Here is a 25242-nt window from a genome sequence, read left to right as displayed (position 1 = left end):
ACTGCACCACCTGGGAAGCCCAAAGGAAAGATGGATGAGCCTCAAACTAAAGGAGTTCATGAGAAATTCTGTGGACTCTGGACTCAAGCAGAGCTGCTTTGCAATTCAGAAAAACGTGACCCAGAACTGGGGAGAAAGTCATCCTGACAGCCTCTGTGGGAAACCCAGCAAGGCCCCCACCCTTTCAAATGGTCAGCCTGGAAGTGCAAGGAAATGAATCCCTTGGCATGTGTATTAACCTTCTCACTGACAGCTCCAGTAGCAATGGCAATAAAGAGATATCTCCCAGGTGGGGTTTTCATAAGATAGAGGCTGGAGCGGAGCTTGAGGAGAACAGGTGTTCCTGGGTGTATCCAGCAAACCTTTAGGAATGTCTAGACATGCCTGGGGGGAACATTACTGGAGACAGGAATTTCTGTCTGGGCAAATGGAGACAGGAGCCAGTGGAAGTCATATCCACAGGCTAGAAAGACCCAGAGACTTCTGACTTGACACTCCTCTTACTTTATAGACTGAGAATTCAATTAGTCTCTATACAATTTTTGTGAATTTCATAGGAAGAATTACAGGTATTGCTATCTATATTTTTCTACAAACTGTTTGAACTCCACCTGATCTTTAAAGTCAAGAGTCCAGGGCTCAGGATGAGCAAAAATATGCTTAAGGTCTACCATATAGATGTGTAGACGAGTGTGTTAATGTTGCACAAAATCTGGTCTTTGGTCAAAGTGATGGAGCTGTTCTGAGGGTCAGTTGACTTAGCTTAATTGACTTACAGCAGTAAGCTACCTAGTTGATAAGCAAGAGCACAAGATACAGTGTAAAAGAACCACGAATTCAAATTCCCATATCACCTTGACACCTCTGTGATCCAGGTTAGTTGTTTAATGTTTAAAATCTTCATTTCGTCTTCTCCTTATGGGCCTGTTATGAGCTTTAGCACATAGTAAGGACTCGACAAACAGTAGCCGTTAATGTCACTATTGTCTATTTCATCTACCACCCTTTCCATTTTTCCCCCTTAAACTTCAACTGACATCTATTAAAGTAAGTGGTAAGTATCTACTGTGATTCTCAACTCAGGTGGACATTTGGAATGAGGGCGTATTTGTAAATATTGTTGGGGAGGGGCACCATTCTTATTTATTTTTGGCTGTGCTGGGTCTTTAGTTGTGGTGCCTGGGCTTTTCACTGCAGTGACTTCTCTTGTTGCTGAGCCCAGGCTTCAGGACACAGTGGGCTTTTTCAGTAGTTGTAGCACGTGGGCTCAGCAGTTGCAGCTTCCAGCCTCTAGAGCACAGATTCAGTAGTTGTGGTGCATGGGCTTAGTTGCTCTGCGGCATGTGGGATCTTCCCGGATCAGGGATAGAACCCATGACTTTTGCATTGGCAGGTGATTCTTCACGACTGAGCCACCAGGGAAGCCTCAGGGACGCCATTTTTGAATGTCACAATGAGTGGGGTGTTCCATGGATATTTAGTGCCCAGAGATCAAGGATAACAGATGGTCTGTGGGTCAGACTTGCACTGTGAATTAATTGTCCCACCCCCAAACACCACTAGTGCCTATTAGTGAGAACTGCTGTGTTTTCCTTTCTGCCTATTTTGAGTTAGAAATGAGAAGTGAAGTGGAGGAGAACCTGGGCCCAGGAAGAGGGGTTTTCGAGGGCTGACACGTGACAGGCAGTATTCCAATTGCTTTGAATTCACTATGCCTGGATTCCTCATAACAATCCAGTCATTAATTCCCATTTTACAGGTGAGGAAACTGAGGCACAGAGAAGTTAAGCACTTCCCAGGCTTATGCCCTGCATAAGTGGGAGAGCCTGAATTCAAGCCCAGGCAGTTTGGCCCTAGAGGCCGATGCTCTTACGTGGATCAGCTTCTTGCATTTGAGAACCCTGCTTATTGGAGAGCTCCATCAGCTGTTGTGAATAGACTGTTTTCCCTAAATCCTATGTTTTTTGAAATAGCCCCTCAATTAGTATGTATTGTAACTGATAATGCAAACACAGCTTCTATAGATCGATTAGGAACTCCTTTTTCTGGATACCTAACTCATGTTGAGGGCTTCCCTGGTGGCTCAGACGGTAAAGAATCTGCCTGCAATGTGGGAGATGCAGGTTCGATCCCTGGGTTGGGAAGATCCCCTGGAGGAGGGCGTGGCGACCCACTCCAGTATTCTTGCCTGGAGTATCCCCATGGACAGAGGAGCCTGGTGGGCTACAGTCCATGAGGTTGCAAAGAGTTGGACATGACTGAGTGACTGAGTGCTGCACCGCACAACTCATGTTGATCATTTATATTGGAAGAGGATCATCTATTACTCCCCCTGCCCCCATGTAGAACTCAGGTATTATGGACTCAAATGTTATTCCCTACTTAAATGTAATGCGCTTGAATCATTCTCCAAAGCCTTCTCCCCCACACGCTGGTCCATGGAAAAATTGTTTTCCCTAAAACAGGTCCCTGGTGCCAAAAAGGTTGGGGACTACTGCAATACAGTGTAAGTAGTAGGATGATTAGTACCATTGTTTGCAGAACCTTCTGAGGAGTGACGCAGAAATGTTGTCATCATTTGTGAAATCTGAGGACTGAACAACTTCTTACAGTATGACCTTTGGACTATCATTCATTCATAAGTTGGTGATTATTCACGCAGACTCTGAAAAGTGACCAAGTGGTCAGGAACGAAATATTGAAAATAAACGTGATCGGTTTTATGGACAGCTGATGGGGTTCCTCTGTCTGCTCTGTTCAAGCTCTTGAAGCAAGTCTTTACAATGGCAAGACAGCCAATCACATCCGCCGATTCTGAAAGCAAACATAGGTGCTTCTCAGCAAGTTAGATCCAGGTCAGATCCTTGTTAGTTCACCATCTCGCATGAATCTTGTTCACCATTTTTATTTACAAAAATATTCTCTCTGCCAAAGAAGAGATGGAAAAATTTCTTTGCAGGGCCAGCATTCAAAATTATTCATTATCTCCACCAGAAACCTTCATGTAACCCAAGAACAACTCTTTATCTGTTTATTAAAAATCTCAAATTGTCCTGGCTACAAGATCCATGTTCATATGCATTTTGTCAGTATTTGGCATCTGCATCTAAATTTTAAAAAGAGGGGGATTAAGATAAGGTTTCATTAATTATGTATGACCCAAACTCCAAAGACGCATCTCAGATTTTTACTGAAAGTTAAAGATCAGTTAAGCAATTTTTATAGAACATTGGCTTTGAAGCACCACAGAACCTTCCTCAAAGCTGGATTGTACTTCATAGAAAAATCTTCGTTTTTTTTTTTTTTTATTTGGTTGTAAAAATATCATTGCCAAAATCCTGACAGCTCACGAGGGAGTGCCCTCCTCTTTTCTTTTTCCAGCTATTGATGCACATTTGGGATATTGTTTCCTCATGGAAAATAAGCCCAATTTTATGCTTGAAAAATGATTACTTTTCAGAAAGATTATATTTGACTTGAAATTTTAGGAAGTACACACTTAAAAGGTCTTTTAACTCTTCAGTAGTTTTTTAAAAAAAAATACACTAAAATTTTCTCCACAAAAAAATTTGCTTTGACTCTTGACACTATGACATGCTTATTGATTATTACTTGTTTTTATTTGAAATGACCTTTTAAAGGGCACATTCTTTTCAATTATTAAAATATGTAATATAAATATTTGTAAACTATAAAAAAACCAAAATTATAATCACCCACAAATCCACCACCCAGATGTAATTGTTATGCCTATACTTTTTCTTATTACTTTCACACATACCCACGGACTCATTTTTTTTTTTGAACTTTTTTTTTGGCTATTAAAAACATGAAAGATTTTAAAATCTGGTACATAAAATTCCTGATTCAAGTGCTTCAGGATGCCAGGAAGGTCTCCTGCACATGGTCATTTAGGGTCTCAGATTCTTTCTTTTAAACTTTTTATTTTATGTTGGAGGATAGCCAATTAACAAGGTTGTAATGGTTTCAGGTGGACTGCAAAGGGACTCAGCCATACATATCCATGTATCCATTCTCCCCAAACCCCCTCGCACCCAGGCTGCCACATCACACTGAGCAGAGTTCCCTGTGCTCTATGGTAGGGCCTTGTGGGTTATCCATTCATACACACTCGTTTTGAAAAACAACTCAGATCACACTGTATATACAGTTTAGTATCTGGCTTTTTGGCTTAAAATTTTGTTATGAGCATCTTTCTATGTCATTAAATATCCTTTGGGAAAAAGCTTTCAAGCTCATATAGTATTTCATATAGACTCACACCACATTTTATTTAAAAATTCTATTTATTTTTGATCTTTAATGTTTTTAATGTTCTGTTTCACTAATCAAAACGTGTAGGGAAGTCTTGAGTGGACTGGAACTGGAGCTCAGATGCTTCCAGATTGTTGGCAGGCAGAAAGAATCCTGGCCCTATAGGGCTCTGTTGGAATTACTGCAAATACTTTCATAGAAGCTGATGAACCTACTGAATTTACAAAAATTTGAACTGTGCACAGATACTTGCAAATGTCTGAAGATTAGGAAGCCTGTTATGATTATCAACCCGCCCCACACATGCATCTAACTCCATCTAAAGAGAGAGAGGGAAACTTATTATAGATGAAAATGGGATCAAAATGAAGAGTATATCTTAGCATCAGGGTTTGATGTCAGGGGAGCATGGTGGTTCTGGGCCCAACATTCTATTTTAAAACCTTGCCTGTTCACAGAGTTAGCACTCCTTCTATGCTGGCCCAGAGGTTCCCCTTTGGTTCCTAGAAAAAGGGCAGAACTGCCTGCAATCCACAGAGCGCTTGTTCTCTATATCTGGCATACAGCAAGGCCAAAGAAGACATTGGTATTTGGCATCAACAACTTTATAAAAATCCTGGAAGTGAGAATGCTATTTCTTTGCAGAACCCCAAACGTAGCTCTCACTTGATCCTACTGGGTATCTAGCCTGCTTCGAGCTGAGACTTGGCTTCTATAGAGATGGGTGCCCTCCTCTACTCAGATCCTCATGGACAGCTGGGGCTTATTAGTGCTGAATAGGATTTTCCTGAGTTTGTAATCATTAGCAATACTACCCTCCTGAGGAAAGAGCTCTTGGCTTCACTCCAAATCAGAAGTTTTAGCTGCCTCAGGAGAAATATAAGAATTCCGGAAAACGTCTTCCAAGTGTTTGATATGTCTCCAAATCTCCTCGGGTCGCTGAAGATCATAGCGTTTTCGGAAAGTTCCCAGTGAATATCAAGTTTGGATTTAAAAATTCCAATAGTAGTATTATCTGCAACTAGAATATCTGTGTGATAAAAACTTCTTAAGAAGAGGTTCTCCAGAAGTTTGGTAATATTTAGTACAGTTGAGGTCTTGGAGCGATTCTATTCTGTGAAGACACAGAGGGGCACCATTTATCCAAATGGCCTGTGGTTCATCACAAACACAGCAGTATCATACTTGAGGAATTAAGTATATGATACTGAGTTCACTTATTATTTTCTGTATAATTAATATGACAAATGTAGGAGGTGGATCAGTCTTCCTCGAGGCTACTCTTGGCGTTTCCACATGCTCTGTTGCCATCTTAGCGATCTACTTTTCACCTCCTTGGTGTTATCCATATCACTGCTGTGGAACTTCGTATGTTCCTCCTCTGGGACTCCCTTCAATTTCCCAGCCTCTGCCATGGTACCTTGTGCATGACCATCGGTCAGTTCATATCAGTGTTTCTTAACTAAATGAATGACTGGTTTCACTTTCTGCCCTACCTCAGATCAACACAGTCAGCCACTTCAACGATGCAGTCTCTTTTCTCACTCCCCACTGCCCTCCAACTCTTGCTGCTTTGTTCAATTTCTTCTGCCCCACTGGCTGGTGGTTCAGAGAATCAGTGAAACATGGGGGTAGGATGCAGTTTAAGCATCAGACAGTGCAGTGTGGCTGACTGGGGTCAACACAGCTTATGGTCCAATAAGCTGGATAGCGACCGGGGCTGGGGGTCAAGTCAAAGAGGATTCCTCCAGGAACCATTAGATCAAACCCAAATGTTTACTTATTGAGATTTCTTTCCCAATTTTTATTTCTAGCCTATTCTATGTTAACTTATCCTAATAAATGGAATGCAATTCTTGACTCATTTTTCACCTAATGCTGATTTTATAGCTATGATGAATGGAAGCTGTTTTTGTGAGCTAACCTGGAAATTTTTCTTAGCACAAGGCTATTTATATTGTTCAGATTTATATCTTTTTACTCGCCAATTTGTGTTTTGGGTGCTTTAAAACAACTATGCTAATATGTAAGGTCCAAAAGACTTGTATGCAAAAATTCGTCACTATAAGACACAGAAAAACCCTGAAATCACATAATTCCAAGATTATTATCTCTTTCAGAATGTATCCCCTCAGAATGGATATAGAATTCCTAGCACTGATGGAATTCTGAGATGGAAGCTACTTTTGAGAGTATGTAGGCTGGTGACTTTCTCATTTCATAAATGAGGAGCCCAAAGTCAGAGGCTGAATGGAAACCAGAGAGCTCCTGAGACTACTCTTGCTGTTTTTGTAATAAGGAAGAAGTTATACCCGGGTCAGTTTTGCCATATGCAAACATCAGTTTACTGAACTTGTTCTAATTGCCTCCCAGAGTGGAAAGAGGATGAAATGATAAAGGTATGTGAAGGGGACCTGGAAGTTTAAAAACAGGTGCAACACTGTATTGATTAATTAAACATTTATTTGGAAGGTTGCAATTAAGGTTGCAATGTGCCTAGGATGTACTGGACAAAAAGAGATAAACAACCAATGTCTCTAGCTAAAGAATTTACAAGCCAGGTAGAAAGGGAGATGAGTACGAGCTAGAAAAAAAATTGGATATTATTCTAAGAACTATGAACAGTTTTGTGAAATATTAGTTATGGTGAAACTTTACACACAAGTTTGCAAGGAAAAAAAAGGCGGGAGTGGGGCACATTTCTTCTCTTTGACTTTCCCAAATTCATAAATGGAAAAAATAATACCTTGTAATGGATGTGAGGGGTGTGTGCATGTGCTCAGTCCTGTCAGATTCTTTGAGACCCTAGGGGACTATATATAGACTGCCAGGCGCCCGTGTCCATGGCATTTTCCAGGCAAGAATACTAAAGTGAGTTGCCATTTCCTTCTCCAGGGGATCTTCCTGATGCAGGGATCCAGCCCGCGTCTCCTGCATCGGGACTCTTCACCACTGAGCCACCTGGGAAGCCCTTATATAATGAATGCTTTGTGTCTGTACCTCTCAGTTCCTTTAGAGCTAAGTGAGGATGGCAAATGAGAACCCAATTCAGTGCCAGGGGAAAGCGTCACTTCCAACAGTGAAGTCACAGGTTGATGTGAGATGCCTGACTTAACAGCGCGTTCTAGAGCGCTAACACTTGCTACATTTCCAGCTTCGTCCCTAGGGCCTCGCCGGCTGTGCTGAAGCAGAGCCCACCAGCTACACTGCATCTGGAGTGCTCGTGGCAGCCTTTTTTCCTGGCCCACCCTGAAGTCCCACCTATGCCGGGACGCTCTGGGAGGCAGGCCATGGGCGGTGTGGAGCAGCGCCTGGCCCCTTCTGTCCTCCAAGAGGCCACAGCCGACACAAGGCCCCCATTGTGTCTCGGGGAACAGTGACCCCCACAGTCCGGCGCCGGCTGGCCTTCTTTGGGGGAAGCGAGGCCCCGGCTCCCGCGACCCCAGCCCGGCCAGGGGCGCGGCGGCGGCGGGCGGCGCAGGTGGCAGAAGCGCAGAGCCACGCGCTCTAGGGCCGCGCGGGCGCCCGGGGTCCCACACGCAGGCCTCGCGCGGGCGCCGCCGCACCTGGGGGCGGAGCCAGGCCCGCGGCCCGCCCCCTCCCGGGCGCGAAGCCCCCTCCCCGCGCCCCTCCCGCCGCGCTGCGGACGCGCGCAGGTGCCGGAGGCCGCGCCCGCCCGGGACCTGCGGACTCGGGCCCGCCATGGAGCACATCCGCACGCCCAAGGTGGGTGCCACGGGTGCGGGCGGACGAGGGATGCTGAGCGGGCGGGAGGCCCGGCTTCCCCGCCCCGGCGCAGGCCGAACCCGCACCGCGAGCGAGCGAGGAGAGAGGCTGCGCCCGAGCATCTCCCGCTTCGCCGGGAGGCTGGGTCCCTGGAGCTGCCGCGCAGGCCTGGCCTTGGCTGCTGCTGGATCTAACCTCTTGTCCTTGGGGGTTGAGCAGTGGACCGAGGGCTGGATGGAGGGAACCCTAATTGTCTGTTGAGTAATGGGGCTGCTGATAGGCTGATAAACGCTCCCTTCTGGTCTAGCACTAGGTTGCTGCTTTTAAAAAACCTTTTTTTCCCCCCTGTTGGTTGCTCTGAGCAGTGGAAAGAGAAACAGGCCTTCCTAATGACAGGTGCGGGGAAACGAGTTAGGTGCAGGAGCGTTGAAGGCCCTCGGGAAGCTTGTTGAATCTAAGGCTTGAGACTCGCGCAACCCGCCCTTGTGCTTCTGCGTCTTCAGGCTATCTATCAGCTGCAGTGGACCTTGGGCCGAGTGGATGATCAGTGTTCGCTCTAGCCTAAATGTATTATCAGCCCTTCGGTCTTCTTGCGTTTTCCAGTGGGTTGCAACTTACAGGTCGTCCGCTGGTGTGTTTTGAACAACACCAGCTTTTACCAACTCAACAAAAGCGACTGGTTCCTGGTCATTCCAGTTAAATAACACTGGAAACATTGACCCCAGTACCAAACCTTCCTACTCATGGTTGTACTAGTGATATAATTTAGAGCGAAAAAGGTAATCGACGTTCCCGATAAAAACCCTAAACTAGTGACAAAACCTATTTCAGCAACCAGTTGGCTGTCTCCTGTTACTGCCTCTACAGCGCCTTGCCTTGCCACGTTGATCTCTTCAAAACCTAGGCCCTTGACCTCGAAGTCAAAGCTAGCTCTGAGTGAGCGGGACGTAGGAGGCCCCAGGGCTCCTATTGATGACAGGGGGCCATTGCTCTGCAGTAAGTCCAGGAGGAAAAATTCATTCCTAAATTCTGGAATGGTTCCTAAGTGCCTCTTTATAAAAGCAGTTTTTACAATTGTCTCATGTCAGTGGAAGAATAAAATCTTTTAGTTTGCTACATAGTGTCAGTTCCAACAGTAAAATTGAATTGTATTGATTTTGCACTGTGCAGTTAAATTGTTGCATCACAGTCGGGAAATTGTAAACTTAAAGGAGAGTGGCATAAACCACAAAATAGGTGGCTCAAAGCTTTCAGGGTTTAAGTGATGCTAAATAATTTATTCTGGAGTGAGGAATTTAGCTCATGGACTCTCTGCCCTTTCCAAGGGCATCCTTTTTTTTTTTCGTGATGAAGGGAGCTCTTGATAAAAATGATGTCTGATGTGTATGTCAATAGTAATAGAGTGACATGATATCAGGTGTTTTTTATTTTTCCTATGGAATGTGAATTTTGGGAGTCAAGGCCTTTTCTAATCTATTCAAACCCGTTGTTTATAAAACCATGTGTACAAACCTGAACAGCAAGCAGTATTGTCACTTGTTCCTCAAACTGGTTTTCATAAACACGCCGTAAGCAGTGTAGCACTTCAAACGAGAAAACACTGTGAGGAAACAGAAAGAAATGGCACTTGGGGAGGGGGTGGTTGGAATGGGCAGCTGTCTGAAATGTCATTGAGTTGAAAGTCATTAACATTTAGGAGAGTGCAGGTGGGCAAAATTAAAAGTTACAGAGGTTGGGTGGATCCAGTCTGTTTGTTCATTCAAGTCATTCCACAAGTATTTGAGAACCTTTCTTGTGAAAGATTCTGTGTTATGTCCTGGGAGGCTCTGGTCTGAAGGGTTGTTGTTCATTTGCTCAGTCATATCCAACTCTTGGCGACCCCATGGACTGCAGCACGCCAGGCTCCCCTGTCCTTCACCATCTCCCGGAGCTTGCTCAAACTCATGTCCATTGAGTTGGTGATGCCATCCAACCATCTTGTCCTCTGTCGCCCCCTTCTCCTCCTGCCTTCGATCCTTCCCAGCACCAGGGTCATTTCTAATGAGTTGGTTCTTCACATCAGGTGGCCAAAGTATTGGAGTTTCAGCTTCAGCATCAGTCCTTCCAATGAATATTCAGGGCTGATTTCCTTTGGGATGGACTGGTTTGATCTCCTTGCAGTCCAAGGGACTCTCAAGAGTCTTCTCTAACACCACAGTTTGAAAGCATCATTTCTTCTGCACTCAGGTTTCTTTATGGTCCAATTCTCAAATCTGTTCATGACTACTGGAAAAATCATAGCCTTGACTAGACGGACCTTTGTTGGCAAAGTAATGTCTCTGCTTTTTAATATGCTGTCTAGGTTGGTCATAGCTCTTCTTCCAAGGAGCAAGTCTTTTAATTTCATGGCTGCAGTCACTGTCTGCAGTGATTTTGGAGCCCAAGAAAATAAAGTCTGTTGCTGTTGCTGCTGCTGCTGCTAAGTCGCTTCAGTCGTGTCCGACTCTGTGCGACCCCATAGACGGCAGCCCACTAGGCTCCGCCGTCCCTGGGATTCTCCAGACAAGAATACTGGAGTGGGTTGCCATTTCCTTCTCCAATGCATGAAAGTGAAAAGTGAAAGTGAAGCTGCTCAGTGGTGTCCGACTCTTGGCGACCCCATGGATTGCAGCCTACCAGGCTCCTCCGTCCATGAGAGTTTCCAGGCAAGAGTACTGGAGTGGGTTGCCATTGCCTTCTCCAAAAGTCTGTTGAGGCAGCTGTAAATCTAGGAGAAATGTGTACACAGGACAGTGGGCAGAGAGGTCAGTGGATAGGGGGTCCACTCTACCATAAAGGGTGAGGGAAGGCTTCTTCAAAGAGCTGAGTCTTAACATGCAAGATGCCAAAGAAGACCAGGAGCATTGGAGATGCTGGCAGGCAGTTGTGTATGTATGATGTGTTGTAATATATCATTACAACTTCAAAGATGCCAAAGGCCTTAACAGCAATAAAGATAGAAATGATGACACCATTCCTTGAGGTTAAAAATATCATTTTATTTTACATTTTAAAAACAATTAAAAATTTTTGTCTTTAGTTTTTTTCTTCTAGTTTTATTGAGATAGAATGTACACATGATGCTGTATAAGGTGTATGGTGTAATGATTCGACTTACAGAGATCATAAAATTATTACCACAATAAGTTAATGACCACCCATCATCATATAGAGAGAAAATTAAAGAAATAGAAAAAAACTTTTTCTTGTGATAACTCTTAGAATTTATCATCTTAACTTTCATGTATAACATATAGCAGTATAAATTATATTTATCATGTTATACTTTCCATCCCTAGTAGTTACTTATCTTATAACTGGAAGTTTATACTTTTTGACCATCTTCCCCCAGCCACCCCACTTCCCATAGCCACAGATTGGATCTCTTTTTCTATGAGATTGTTTGTTTTGAGGGGCAGGTAACAACATCACTGTGTTAGTTCCTGTTACACAACATAGTGATCGCATATTGTTGAAAATTTCATTTTACATTTAAAAAATATTTATTCATTTTGGCCATGCTGGATCTTCACTGCTTCATGGGCTTTTCTCCAGTTGTAGTGAGCAGGGGCTACTCTCTGGTGGCAGTGTGTGGGCTTCGCATTGCGGTGGCTTCTCTTGTTGCAAAGCACGGGCTCTAAGGCACACGGGCATTAGTAGTTGCAACTCCCAGGCTCTAGAGCACAGACTCAATAGTTATGGGGCACGGGCTTAGTTGCTCCGTGGCATGTGGGTTCTTCCAGGACCAGGGATCAAACCCATGACTCCTGCATTGGCAGGCAGACTCTTCACCACTGAGCCGTCAGGGAAGCCCCGACTTTCCATTTTTAACTACAAAACTAGTTTTCACAGTATAAATGAAAAAGGGGAGAATACTACTTAAGAGCTTGTGTTGTAGAATGCATAATTATTGATGGTCATATTCATCTTTGTTTTTGGCTTCCATTATATTCTGGGGGTGTTGAATAGGTATCTTGCCTTATATTGTATGATTTCATGTGTTAGATGATTTGTGAGGCGTATACACAAAGTTTATCTGTGTGTTTACCATGTGGGTGCTGCTGCTAAGTCGCTTCAGTCGTGTCCGACTCTGTGCGACCCCATAGACGGCAGCCCACCAGGCTCTGCCGTCCCTGGGATTCTCCAGACAAGAATACTGGAGTGGGTTGCCATTTCCTTCTCCAGTGCATGAAAGGAAAAAGTGAAAGTGAAGTCGCTCAGTCGTGTCTGACTCTTAGCGACCCCAGGGGCTGTAGCCTACCGGGCTCCTCCGTCCATGGGATTTTTCAGGCAAGAGTACTGGAGTGGCGTGCCATTGCCTTCTCCGTACCATGTGGGTAGCAGGGGTTTATTTTAAGAGGAGAGGAAATGCGTGTATAATGTGCAGTTGTTTTCCTGTTATAATGAAAGTCATTCATTTACTCTGTAAACTGCATGATGTCCATCACAGCCTGTGTGCTCCACTTCAGTCTCTGGAGTGCAGTGTAAGGAGACAGATGCCCATGAATAATCTGGAATGCTTTGCACATTTTTCTCTCTTCGTGTGTATGTGTTTAACTGAAGCCTTTAATAGAGCATATGCTAAACAGGGTGTTCTTCTCCCAGAATGGTTCCTGTATCAGAAAGAAAAAATGTTCCAAGTTTGAGCTAGTTTGCAGTTGGGTTGAAGTGAGGACATCACGCATTACCTGTATTCATCACAGTGAACTTTTTGTTTCTACTGCACTGTCAGGCTTTCTTTGACACTCTGAAAACTTGCTGGTAAGAAAAAACCTTGCAAGAAGCTTAGGGATAATATGGGTTCAAGTGTTAGTTCTATAGAAAACCTTCAGGGCTTTCAGAAGTAGCTTGAAGTGTTTTGTAGGGTGTGGGTTAGTATTGGATAGGTGCTAATGAGTCTAGCTGGGATTCTGGCAAAGTAATCTCTACTTTTTGTGCTTTGGCCTTTCCAGAAGACATTTTGCCCCCACATGTGTACATTTGAGTTGTGGAATAGAATATGCGATGACCTCCAAAGCTCCAAATTGACATTGAAAATGCCTTCTCTTCCTTTCCACCCCCATCCCCCTGTTCTGAGCCATTACCCTCACAGCCTCCTAGGTGGTCTCCCAAGTTCCTCTTTGCTTTTCTCCAGTCCCGCTTCCGTGGAGGGAGTCGGGTGATGCTTTTATGACACAAATTGGTTATGTTACTTCCCTGCTGGAATTCTCGAATGGCTTCCCTTTGTACCCAGGATAGGGAGCAAGAATCCCCGGAAAGGCCTGCCTGGACGGACCTCTGCTTCCTTCCCATCCTGGTTCTGTGACAGTCGTTTTCTTGCTCACCTCCCTCTGATTCCAGCTAGCCTTCGTGGGTTCCTCACCTGTGACAGGTTCTTTATCTGCCTGAGGACTTTTGCACCTGCTGTTCCTCCTGGGGGATACTCTTATCCCCACTGTTCACCTGCCTAAGTCTCCAATCTTCCTACTTTCAGATTCAATGTAATTTCCTCAAGGAGGCTGTTGACCCATTCTCCATCTAAATCAGGGCTGCCTGTTATATTCTATCATGGAACCCAGTTTTTCACCTTATGCCCTGTGTTACATGCAAGTTTTATATTTATGCAAGTTATTATTTGTCTCATTTCAAGCTCTTCTGTTAGACCAGGAGCCCTGTGAAGGCGAGGATCACATCTCATTCACCCCTGTATCCACAGCACCTAATATAGTTTCTGGGACCAAGTAAGCACACAGTAAATAAATTAATAATTGGATAATGGAAAAAATGAGTAATTCCTTTTTTTAAAATGTTTTTTATTGTGTTAAAAGTCACATAATGTACTATTTTAACCATATTTAACTGTACATTTCAGTGGCTCTAAGCACAGGAATGAGTAGTTCTTAATTTTAGCACTTTGGTTTTTAGTTTTTTCTTTAGTAATCCAGGCCTCTTGTTTGTGCATTATACCCATGACTAGGTACAATATTGTTAGTCTTCTAATAGTATAAAGTACTTGTGAATGTCAATATAGTTTATAAAATTGATAGCATATATATAATGATATGTATTTTGTCATGTGTAGTTTAAATGAGACAGAATTAAAATAACGTAAGATTCCCCATTCAGCCATTTTAAAGTGTAAATTTCAGTGTTTTTAGTGTATTTACATTGTTGAGCTCCTCTCACCACTATCTAAAAGGGAACATTTTCATCAGCCCCTAGAAGAAACCCATTACCTATTAGTAGTCAGTCCTCATTCCCTGGTAGCTGGGACGATACAGAATCTGCCTGCAATGCAGGAGACCGAGTTCAATCCCTGGGTCAATGAGACCCCCTGGAGAAGGAAATGGCAACCCACTCCAGTATTCTTGCCTGGAGAATTCCATGGATAGAGGAGATTGGAGGGCTTTTAAAGTCCATGGGATGGCAAAGAGTCAGACACGACTGAGTGACCAACACTGTCTAGGTTCATCCAACTCATAGCAGATATTGGTGCTTCATTCCTTTTTATTACAGAATAATATTCCATTCTGTGGATATACCACATTCTGTTTATGCTTTCATCAGTGGATGGTTATTTGGGTTGTTTCTACTTTTTTGATTATTATGAATAGCACTGCTGTGAACACTCTGGGAGAACATAACTTTTTATTGTTTGTACTATTATTGATTTTTATTGTTACACATTTAAACAGTTTCTTAGAGAAACAACCTAATGAGATGAAGTTATATCATTCCAAATTCACTTCTAATTTGTGATAATATGCTCTTTTTATATAATCATAAGTAGTATGCTTTTTCTCTTAATGGTCTTTTTACCCACCATTATTTTGTATGCATATTTTATATTCGAATGTCATCTGCCTATGTATTGTTTTAATAATTGCGTATTATTGACTTGAGTGTGGTTTGCTGAAACTATATCCACTCATAGGGATTTGGGGTTTGTGCCCCTAGGAAATTCCCTGGTACAGGTTTCTAGTGTATTATTTGCCCAGAGTGGAATAAGGAGAGTAGGAACAGTCTTCATAAGGATTCCAATAATGTGATATCTTTCAGTATTGGAGGGCTTCTCATATGACCCAAGGTTTAGAAAAACTCTTTATAGTCCCCGAGAGCAGCAATGGAGGGACTGCAGAGGAGAAGATCTTAGCTCCATGTCGAGAAGTTCTTTCCCACAATTATTCCTGTTGTGGGGCTTCCCGGATGGCGCCAGTGGTAAAGAAACCGCCTGCCAATGCAGGAGACATAAGAGATGCGGGTTTGATCCCTGGGTCGGGAAGATCCCCTGGAGCAGGGCATGGCAACCCACTTCAGTATTCTTGCCTGGAGAATCTCATGGACAGAGGAGCCTGGCGGGCTACAGTCCTTGAGGTTGCAAAGAATCAGACACGACTGAAGTGACTTAGTGCACACACATCCCTGTTACAGAAAAGAAATTAATGGAAGACAGGTGTTCTATGCAGAGTCAGGGTGACTCTTGTTAGTGGAGACATGAAGGTGTTTCAGGCATCTGAGGGGGAGAATAGACTATAATCGTGTTTGAATTTCTTCTGAGCCCAGTGCCTGGCTACCCCAAGCTTCCTACTTCTGATGCTGAGAGCTCATTGTGTCCCTTGGCAGTCCATGATGACCATGGACAGCTCTAGACATTAGGAAGTTTGCTTTATATTTAGTCAAAATCTGGCTCACTGTAGTTTCTAGTAATTGCATCTAGCTCTGTCCTGTGGGACGTTCCCCACTGCATCAACCCTCCTTCCAGAAAATGGCCCTTTGGCCACCTCTGTAACCCTTTCCTGCCACCTAAGTGGTTGGCTTATCACTGCCTGTTCTGGCAACCAATCAGTGGCTTGGTTTTCAGTTCTTTTATATCCTGGTTACTTTTCTCAATGAGTTAAAACAAACTAACAAACATGTGATCACTCTAGGTTTTGTTGAACTCGAGGGGAGTAAAGTTTGCTAACTATTTTTAAAATTTAAATATTGTCCAGCCACAGCTCAGTGGCCTTCTGGTGAGCTGACTGTGGAAGGGAACCCTGAAGTTGTCTCCACACATTGAGCTGCAAAGTCAGGTCTCCCCTGCCTTTTCCTTGAGTGATAGTATTGTACACTTTGCTTTGTTAAGTGTTATCTCATTGGATTTAGGGCTTCCCAGGTGGCTCAGTGCTGAAGAATCTGCCTGCTAATGTAGGAGATTCAAGAGATGCGGGTTCTCTGGGTCAGGAAGATCCCTTGGAGAAGGGCATGGCAACCCACTCCAGTTTTCTTGCCTGGAGAATGCTATGGATAGAGGAGCCTGGCAGGCTACAGTCCATGGATTTAGCTTCTTGCCCAATGCTCCCCCTCCCCCTGGATTTAACTTCTTACACACACACACCCACCCCTTAGTGGATTTAGCTTCTTGCCTAATCCCTAGCTATGTTCTTTGGGGTTCTGGTGCACATCTGCTGTTCCTCTCAGCCAGGTACCATCCACAGCCTTGCCCTCTGCTATTACCTCATCCGTGATCTCATCCAAGAAAGAAACTGAATTAGGCGGATGTGACTTCTTAGTAGCTTAAGTCGCTTTGCCCTCATCTCTCAAGCTCTCTGTCCTGATAACAGATATACTAGTTCCTCAGCTTGGTGCCAGCTACTGTTTGATAAACTTGCCCTCTGTCACCTCTCCAGATAGCTCATCAAAGACAAAAATGAAGTAGTCTGTGAGTGATTGAGTGGATCCTCATGCTGATTGATGATTTCCTTTTCTAGGTTCATACAAAATTCCATTTTAGAATCTTGCCTGGAATGAATGTCAGACTCACCAGCTTATAATTGCTTATAATTCAAAATTCCACACACACCATTTGAAAATAGTGAACTCATTTGCGAGATCTGTCATAGAGATTCATAGAATCATGAGAAGACTGGCTTTGTGTCAGTCACTATCATCATACTGTCAGCACTAAGTGTTATATCTCCTTTCATCTTTATTAAAAAAAAACATTTTCAGGTAATAATAGTGTATTGCCTTTTGATTCCATAATAGGAAAAATATAGAAATTAGCCACCGTTAATAGTTGAGTTTATTTCCTTCTGACTTTTTTTCTTTGCATGAATGTTCAAACTTTTATTTGCTTGTTTAGAAATTAAGGATCTCTCAATTCAATTTTGTACTATGCCTGTTTTCATTTACCCTATTGTAGTCTTTGAAAACATGCTTTTAGAAGACTATGTGATTTTTTTTTTTATTCTATGGATACGTCATTATCACATTAAGCATTTCCCCATAAGGCTGTTCCAATAATATAATGATGAATCTCTTATTATTTGCATATGTGACTACTCCCTCAGAATAGAGCCCTAGATGAAATTACTGTGTCTCAGAAGATGAACAATTTTATGGCTGATATATGTTGCCTAATGACTTTTTTATGGCTGATATATGTTGCCTAATGACTTTCCAAAAACGTTATATTAAGTTTCAGAAATGGAGTACAGTGTCTCTCTCACTGTACCATTGCTTTATTATGTAAAAAAATATTTGTTAAAGGGGGATAGTGCTTCATTAATTCATTGTATGTAGGTTTTTTTTTTTAATTTCTAGTGAGGTTGAAATATTTTTCCAAATTAAGTTTATTGACCATTTTGTTACTTTTCTGAATTGTCTATTTGTAGCTTCTACCATTTCGATAATTCTTGTTTTTGTGTGTATGTATAGTCTCTGTGTGTATAATGTTTACATTTATTTAAAAATAGCTTTACTGAGATGGAATTTACATGCTATAAAATTTACTCTTTTGAAGTATGCAGTTCTGTGCTTTTTCTCTGTGTATTCACAGTTATATAACCATTACAGTTATCTAATTCCACAGCATGTCATCACTCTAAGAAGAAACTCCTTACCCTAGAGTCACTCCCCATTTCTCCCTTGCCCCTGCTGTCCCCGGCAATCATTAATGTACTTTCTGTCTTTATGTATTTCCCTTTTCTGAACATTTCATATAAATTGAATCATGCGATATGCGGTCCTTTGTGGCTTGCTGTTTTTACTTAGCATAATGTGTTAAGGTTTATTCAAGTTTGTAGTATGAACTAGTACTTCGTTTCTTTTTCTCCATTCTGTGCATATATCACGTTTTGTTTTTCAGGTGTTGGACATTTGTGCTGTTCCTGTTTTTTGCTATTACAAGTAATGCTGCTGTGAACTCCTATGTGGAAATTTTTGTGTGGGCATATGTTTTTATTTCTTTTAGGTGGAATTTCACGCCTTTGAGTGAAACTGCTCTCATATGGCAATCCTTTGTTTAACGTTTTGAGGTACTGCCAGACTGTTTTCTGGAAATGACTGCACCATTTTAAGATCCCAGCAACAATGTGTGAAGGTTCCAATTTTTTCCCATCTCTGCCAGCACTTGTTATTGTCAGTCTCTTTTATTCATCCCAGGGGGTGTGAAGTGGTACTCATCATGGCTTTGGTTTGCAGTTCCCTAATGACTAATTATGTTATCTTTTCATGTGTTTAATGACCATTTGTGTATCTTTGAAGAGCTGTCTATTCAAATCCTTTGTTCATTCTTAATTGGGTTATTTGTCTTTTTAATTATTGAGTTGCAGAAGTTCTTTATACATATGGATATAAGTCCATAATCAGAGCTGTGACTTGCATATGTCTTCTCCCAGTCTGTCAGTTTTTTTTCACTGTCTTGATGGTGTCCTTTGAACACAAGGACTTTCCTGGTGGTTCAGATGGTAAAGAATCTGCCTGCTAATGCAGGAGACCCAGGTTCAATCCCTGGGTCCGGAAGATCCCCTGGAGAAGGGAATGCTACCCACTGCAGTATTCTTTCCTGAAGAATTCCATGGACAGAGGGGCCTGATGGGCTGCAGTCCATGGGTTCACAAAGAGTCAGACAAGACTGAGCGACTTACACTTTTTTTTTTGAATGCAGAAGTTTTGGATTTTGATGAAGTCAACCTTACCTAGTTTTTCTTTTGTCACTTGTGCTTTTGGTGTCATATCCATGGGTGTTTTTTTAAAAGCTCCCCTTTTTTTCTGATTAAAAGCATAATACAGAAAATTTAGTTCAAAAAGCAGAAAGAAAATGAAAGCCATACATAATTTCAACACCCAAGAATCGCTGTTAACTTTGTAGCTATTGTGAGCCCTTTTCTTTGATAGCTCAGTTGGTAAAAATTCCATCTGCAATGTAGGAGACCCTGATTCAATTCCTGAGTCAGGACTATCCCCTGGAGAAGGCTACCCACTCCAGTATTCTTGGGATTCCCTTGTAGCTCAGCTGGTAAAGAATCTGCCTGCAAAGTGGGAGACCTGGGTTCGATCCCTGGGTAGGGAAGATCCCCTGCAGAAGGGAAGGGCTACCTACTCCAGTGTTCTGGCCTAGAGATTTCCATGGGGTTGCAAAGAGTTGGACATGACTGAGTGACTTATCTTTATATAAACTTTATAAACTATGTATATATATATATATATAAGTTTTCTTTGTATAGTAATAGGAAAACAACATAAAAAAACAATTAGGTCTGTTTTATTTCTCTGTGTGTGTGTAATTTTGGAAAGTGAGAACCGGTGTTTTGTATCTAATAGTATACCATAAATATATTTCTTACTATGTTAAACTTTCTTCTGAAAACTGATCTGTCATCACTACACGGTCTCACATTGCGTGGAGGCATTATAAGTTGTTTAGGGTTGGAAGGCAATCACTTCTCCATGGGTCTTAAACATTTCTGCACTTTTGCTCTGAAGTTATCTTTTTCAAGGGTGATTTTGTAGTGAACTGCCTTGGAAGAAAGACACAGTTCCTCCCCTGGGCAAAGGGCAGATTCGTTCGCTGTCCGGGATAATAAAGACAATATTTTCCTCGGGGGCAGAGGTTGCTCAGGCTTGTTAGCAGCCCTATTACAAGATTGGCATGTGGGCAGCTCTGGGCTCTGAGTCCCTCATCTGGGAGCCGCTGTGTGCAAGGCCTAGGCTGGGCACTCTTTTCCCGTAGACTGGGAGGGAGTGAGGGGAGCGGGCAGGCGCCTGACGCAAGCCTGGGGCCCCGCGTCCCGGGACGCAGAGAGTCACGGAGTCCAAGTTCCTGACCCTGGACTCTTGTGTCTTCTGTCAGCATCCTTGATACCACGGATGATACTAACTTGCGAGGTTGCAAGCAGATTAACATTTCAGACATTTTACAGCTTTCAACGAAGTTTATTCCTTAATATCTGATATTTATTTGCTTCTCTTTTGTCACTAGAACAAATAACTGTGATAAACATCAGTGAATTTAAATTGTTGGGCAGATCTCTGTCGCCTCAGCTTAAACTTCTGAAGTGTGTTTGCAGGTTCCATTTCTATATATATCGTAAAGATTTTTGATGTCATCTGAGTTGTGTCTGCTTTACCACTGTAAGCAGAGGAACTTTTTTTCTTTCTTCTTATGAGAATGATATATGAAGTGTTGTTGTTGTTCAGTCTCTGAGTCGTGTCCGACTCTTTGCGACTCCGTGGACTGCAGCACACCAGACTTCCCTGTCCTTCACCATCTCCAAACTCATGTCTGTTGAGTCAGTGATGCCACCCAACCATCTCATCCTCTGTGACCCCCTTCTCCTCCTGCCCTCAATCTTTCCTAGCATCAGGGTCTTTCCCAATGAGTCGGCTCTTCACATCAGGGGGTCAAAGTATTAGAGCTTCAGCAAGTGTGTTTCTCATTAATTTATATAGCTTTGCTTATTGGTGAGATTGAATATACTTTTGGTGGCTGTCTGTAACAGTAGCAATATAGTAATAGTACCGGTGAAAGAAAATCCTTCAGTAGCACTTACTGTGTGCTAGGCACTCGATTCATTAGTCCTTAAAATAACTCTTGTTAGGTAAGTGTTATTATTATCACCATTTCACAGATGAGGAAACTGAGGTGAAATAAGTTAGTCAGCTGCAAGGAGCAGAGTGAGGATTCAGAAGCAGACAGTATAGCAATGTTTGCGTTCTCAACGTCCGCTGTCTTGCATTTGGACTTTGAGAGCAGGAGAGAAGGTGGTCTGGGTTCCCAGTGCTCTGCACTCTGAGCTCCCCTCACATTCTTGCCCTGAGGGAATGTATCAGACATTCCTCTCATTTTTTCTTATTATTGCAATTTGGTTTTGTCAAAAGAACCAAGGTCAGCCTTTTGTTTTAATTTTAATCTGTGTAAAGACTGTCAATCCCAAATAAAATCAACCGTAAATATTCACTCGTCGGAGTGATGCTGAAGCTCCAATACTTTGGCCACCTGATGTGAAGAGCCGACTCATTGGAAAAGACCCGGAAGCTGGGACAGATTGAGGGCAAGAGAAGAAGAGGGTGACAGAGGATGAGATGTTTGGATGGCATCACTGATTCAATGGACAGAAGTTTGAGCAAACTCAAGAAGATAGTGAAGGACGGGGAGGCCTGGCGTGCTGCAGTTTATGGGGTTGCAAAGAGTCAGACCGGACTTAGTGACCAAACAACAGCAAAGACAGATTATTGCCCAATTGTTAAGGGCTGTTCCATTGCCCAATATTTGACAATATTGGGGAGGTAGCCTGTGTAATCAAGTACATGATCTCACTTCAGAAGCAAGGCTGATAAGTTTGTTACAGTGAAACACTCCACTTAAGGGATGTGTGTATAGTTATGGCTTATCTGTATTGTTGTATGGCAGAAACCAACAAAACATTGTACAAAATTTAAAAAAAATAGAAAAAAAAGTATAGCTGTAGCAGTTACATTTTCTTTAGTTTTCTGAGTTGTGGCTTAGTGGGAGTTGTGGTCAAGCATTCCTTGAAACCACCTATGTGTGTTGAAATCCTCACTTCTAGTAGGTTTAGCAAAAGTGTAGTTGAAGTCTGGGTTGTCTGGATGTGGGTATGGAACACTTAATGTGTCATAGACCATAAGAATCCCTATTCATTTTATACTGAGTAAGAAAGCATGTGAAAGTGAAAGTCGCTCAGTTGTGTCCGACTCTGTGACCCCATAGACTATACAGTCCATGGAATTCTCTAGGCCAGAATACTGGAGTGGGTAGCCTTTTCCTTCTCCAGGGGATCTTCCCAACCTGATCAAACCCAGGTCTCCCGCATTGCGGGGGGATTCTTTACCAGCTGAGCCACAAGGGAAGCCCAAGAATCCTGAAGTGGGTAGCCGATCCCTTCTCCAGCAGAATGCAGGCGGATTCTTTACCAACTGAGCTATCAGGGAAGCCCTTTCTAATTAGGGGGATGAACACTGTATGTGTGTGTGATGGTGAAAATTCTGTGAAGAAAATAGCACAATATAAGGAGGAGAGGGATGTTGGTGGGAGTGAGTTAGGATGGGTCTGTTTGATATAGGGTGATAATACAGCCTTCCTGATAAAATGACATTCGAGCAGAGGCCTGCAAGTAAGGGAGCCCATCATCCACTCACCTGAGGACTGCAGAGGGTCTGGAAGTAGGCACGTGCTTGGAGTCTTCCAGCAGGAGCAGGGAGCCAGGTGGGTGAGGGGCAGGGCTGGGGTGGCTGTGGGGAGCGAGCTTTAAGGGGGGGCAGGGACTCTCACTCTGCCTGTGGGGAGATCCACAGAAGGGATCCGAGCTCTGGCTTACCTTTAACAGGATCTTGGGCAAAAATAAACTGGATGCAGGTGGGAGGGTAGGCAAAGATAGAAAGAAGGGAAGAGGGTAGAAGTGGGGGTGGAAATAAACCAAATATATTTAAAAGTAGAGTGGTAAGGATATACTGATAGACTAGATAAGAGAGGTGAGAAAAAGAGGCGTCAAGGAGAGCACCTAGGTTATTTGCCCCAGCCTGGAAGAGTGGATTGCTGAGATGGGAAGAGCCACCACAAGAGGAGATCGGGAGTGAGGGGAGAGGGACCCTGGGGCTCAGTGTTGGACACACCGAACTTGAGATGCCTATTAGGCACACAGGTGATTTCCTTAGTAGGATGGAGGCATCCCCTTGAGGAACTGCAGAAGGACAATATGAGAGTGGCATACTTTTTAAAAATAGGGCTATTTCTTTTTTATCACTTTATAAAGATCTCAAATCCTTTAGAAAGTAGTCTGATGTAAATAAAGTCAGTCATTAAATACAAATTCTGGAAAACTTTCTCATAAACCATATATGCTTGTATGTTAGGTCAGAGTTCCCTATGGATTTCATTGCATCTAAGTACTAATTAACATCAAATTATTTTCAGTTGAATTATGTATCTTGTATGTAAATAATATATTTAATTTTCTTGTTTAGTCACTAAGTCATGTCTGACTCTTTTGTAACCCCATGTACTGTAGCCTGTCAGGCTTATTCCCAGTAGCTTAATTTTTGTTGTTTTTTTTTTTTCCCCACCTTCACCTATCATTTATCAAGATGAACTGTAAACAGATACATTTTCCAGCATGAGAGGAGTGTAAGATTTAAAGGTGTGCTAGATGATTCCTTTGTAATATAAAAGATTCTGCTATGCTTTCTGTGGTTCAGGTATTTGCATCAGTTTTCAAAAAGCAAACAAGTACCTTTCTAACTCAACAATAATGACAAAATCCAAACAGCTCAATTAAAAACTGGGCAAAGACTTGAATAGACATTTCTCCAAAGAAGATATCCAGATGGCCAATAAGCACCTGAAAAGATGTCCAGCATCACTGTTAGGGAAGTGCAGATCAAAACCACAGTGGAATACCACTTCATACCCATTAGATGGTTACTGATAACAAACAAACAAAAATAAGTTTTGGCAAGGATGTAAAGAAGTTGGAACTCTTGAGCATGACTGGTGGAAATGTAAAATGGAGCAGCTGCTGTGGATAACAGTTTGGCAGTCCCTCAAAAACTTAAACATAGAATTACTGTAATGATCCAGCAATTCTGTTCCTACATATATGCCCCAAAGAATTAAAAACAGGGAGACAAATAGACACTTGTATGCCTATGTTCATAGCTGCATTAGTCACAATCAATTACAGTATCATACAGAGTAGCTTCACTACCCTGAAAATCCTGTGTCCCGCTTACTCATCCCTCCCATCCCAGCCCTTGGCAGTCTCTGATATCTTTGTGTCTTCACAGCGTTATCTTTCTCAGAATGTCATACAGTTGGAATCACACATTAGGTAGCCTTTTCAGTTTGGTTTCTTTCACCTAATAATATGCATCTAAGGTTCCTCCATATCTTTTCATGACTTGATAATTCATTTCTCTTTAGTGCTGAATACTGTTTCATTGTATGGATGTATCACAGTTTACTCACTTATTGAAGAACATCTTAGTGGCTTCCAAGTTTTGGCAATTATGAATAAAGCTGTTACAGACTTCTGTGTACAGGTTTTTGTGTGAATGTAAGTTTTCAGCTCCTTTGAGTAAATCCCAAAGAAGGTAATTGCTCAATTACCTAGTAAGAGCGTGTTTGGTTTTATAAATAAACCATCAAACTTTCTTCCAAAGTGACCATACCATTTTGCATTTCTATCAGGAATGAATGAGAGTTCCAGTTGCTTCACGTCCTTGTCAACATTTGGTGTTGTCAGTATTTGTATTCTAATCAGTGTGTAGTGGTAGCTCATTGTTGTTTTAATTTGCATTTCCCTGATGATGTATGATGTAGGGTGTATGCTTATTTGCCATCTGTATGTTTTTGGTGAGGGGTCTGTTAAGGTCTTTGGCTCATTTTTTAATCAGGTATTTTTTTATCAGAAATGTCTTTTGCAAATATTTTCTCCCAATCTGTGGCTTGACTTTTCAGTTTTTTGTTTTTTTTTTGGGAGTGTCTTTTACAAAGCAGAAGTTTTCAATTTTAATTAGCTCTCACTTATTAATTCTTTCTTTTGTAGATCATGCCTTTGCTGTTGTATTTAAAAAGCATTGCCAAACCATCAAGATTTTCTTCTGTGTTATATTCTAGCCAGTTGTTCATTTTTAATTGTGTCATCTATATTTGTATTGTTGAGTTGTAAGTGTTTGTATATTCTGGATACCAGATCTTTATCAGATATATGACTTGCAGATATTTTCTTCCATTTTGTGGGTCATTTTTTTCACTTTCTTATTGTTGTCCTTAGAAGCACCAAAGTTTTTGATTTTGATAAAGTCCAATTTACCTATTTTTTCTTTGGTTGGTCGTGTTATATGCCATATCTAAGAAACCGTTGCCTACTCCAGGGTCATAAAGATTTACACTGTGTAGTTCTTTGGCCCATTTTGAGTTAGTTTTTGTATATGATATGAGATAGAGGTCTACATTCACTCTTT

The 25242-nt window shown here is 42.3% G+C and overlaps 1 protein-coding gene across 4 annotated transcripts in view; it reads left to right on the top strand.

The window, feature by feature from the left end:
- The window catches only part of MTMR7 (myotubularin related protein 7), a 155384-nt gene that overhangs the window by 51925 nt on the left and 78217 nt on the right, over positions 1-25242 (top strand). For 3 of the 4 annotated variants that reach the window (XM_081521625.1, XM_081521623.1, XM_081521627.1), the window contains exon 1: positions 7913-8001. The exons of the other annotated variant lie outside the window; for it this stretch is intronic. In XM_081521625.1, the coding sequence (XP_081377751.1) occupies positions 7978-8001 (24 nt within the window). In that variant the 5' untranslated portion in view covers positions 7913-7977. Of the gene's footprint in view, positions 1-7912; positions 8002-25242 lie in introns of those variants that run through there. 4 annotated transcript variants of the gene reach the window in all.

Source organism: Giraffa tippelskirchi, chromosome 8, assembly GCF_054371585.1.
Source record: "Giraffa tippelskirchi isolate mGirTip1 chromosome 8, T2T-mGirTip1v1.2.pri, whole genome shotgun sequence".
Lineage (NCBI taxonomy): Eukaryota > Metazoa > Chordata > Mammalia > Artiodactyla > Giraffidae > Giraffa > Giraffa tippelskirchi.
Note: the sequence above shows the minus strand (reverse complement) of the source record. Positions and strands in the feature narration are given on the sequence as shown.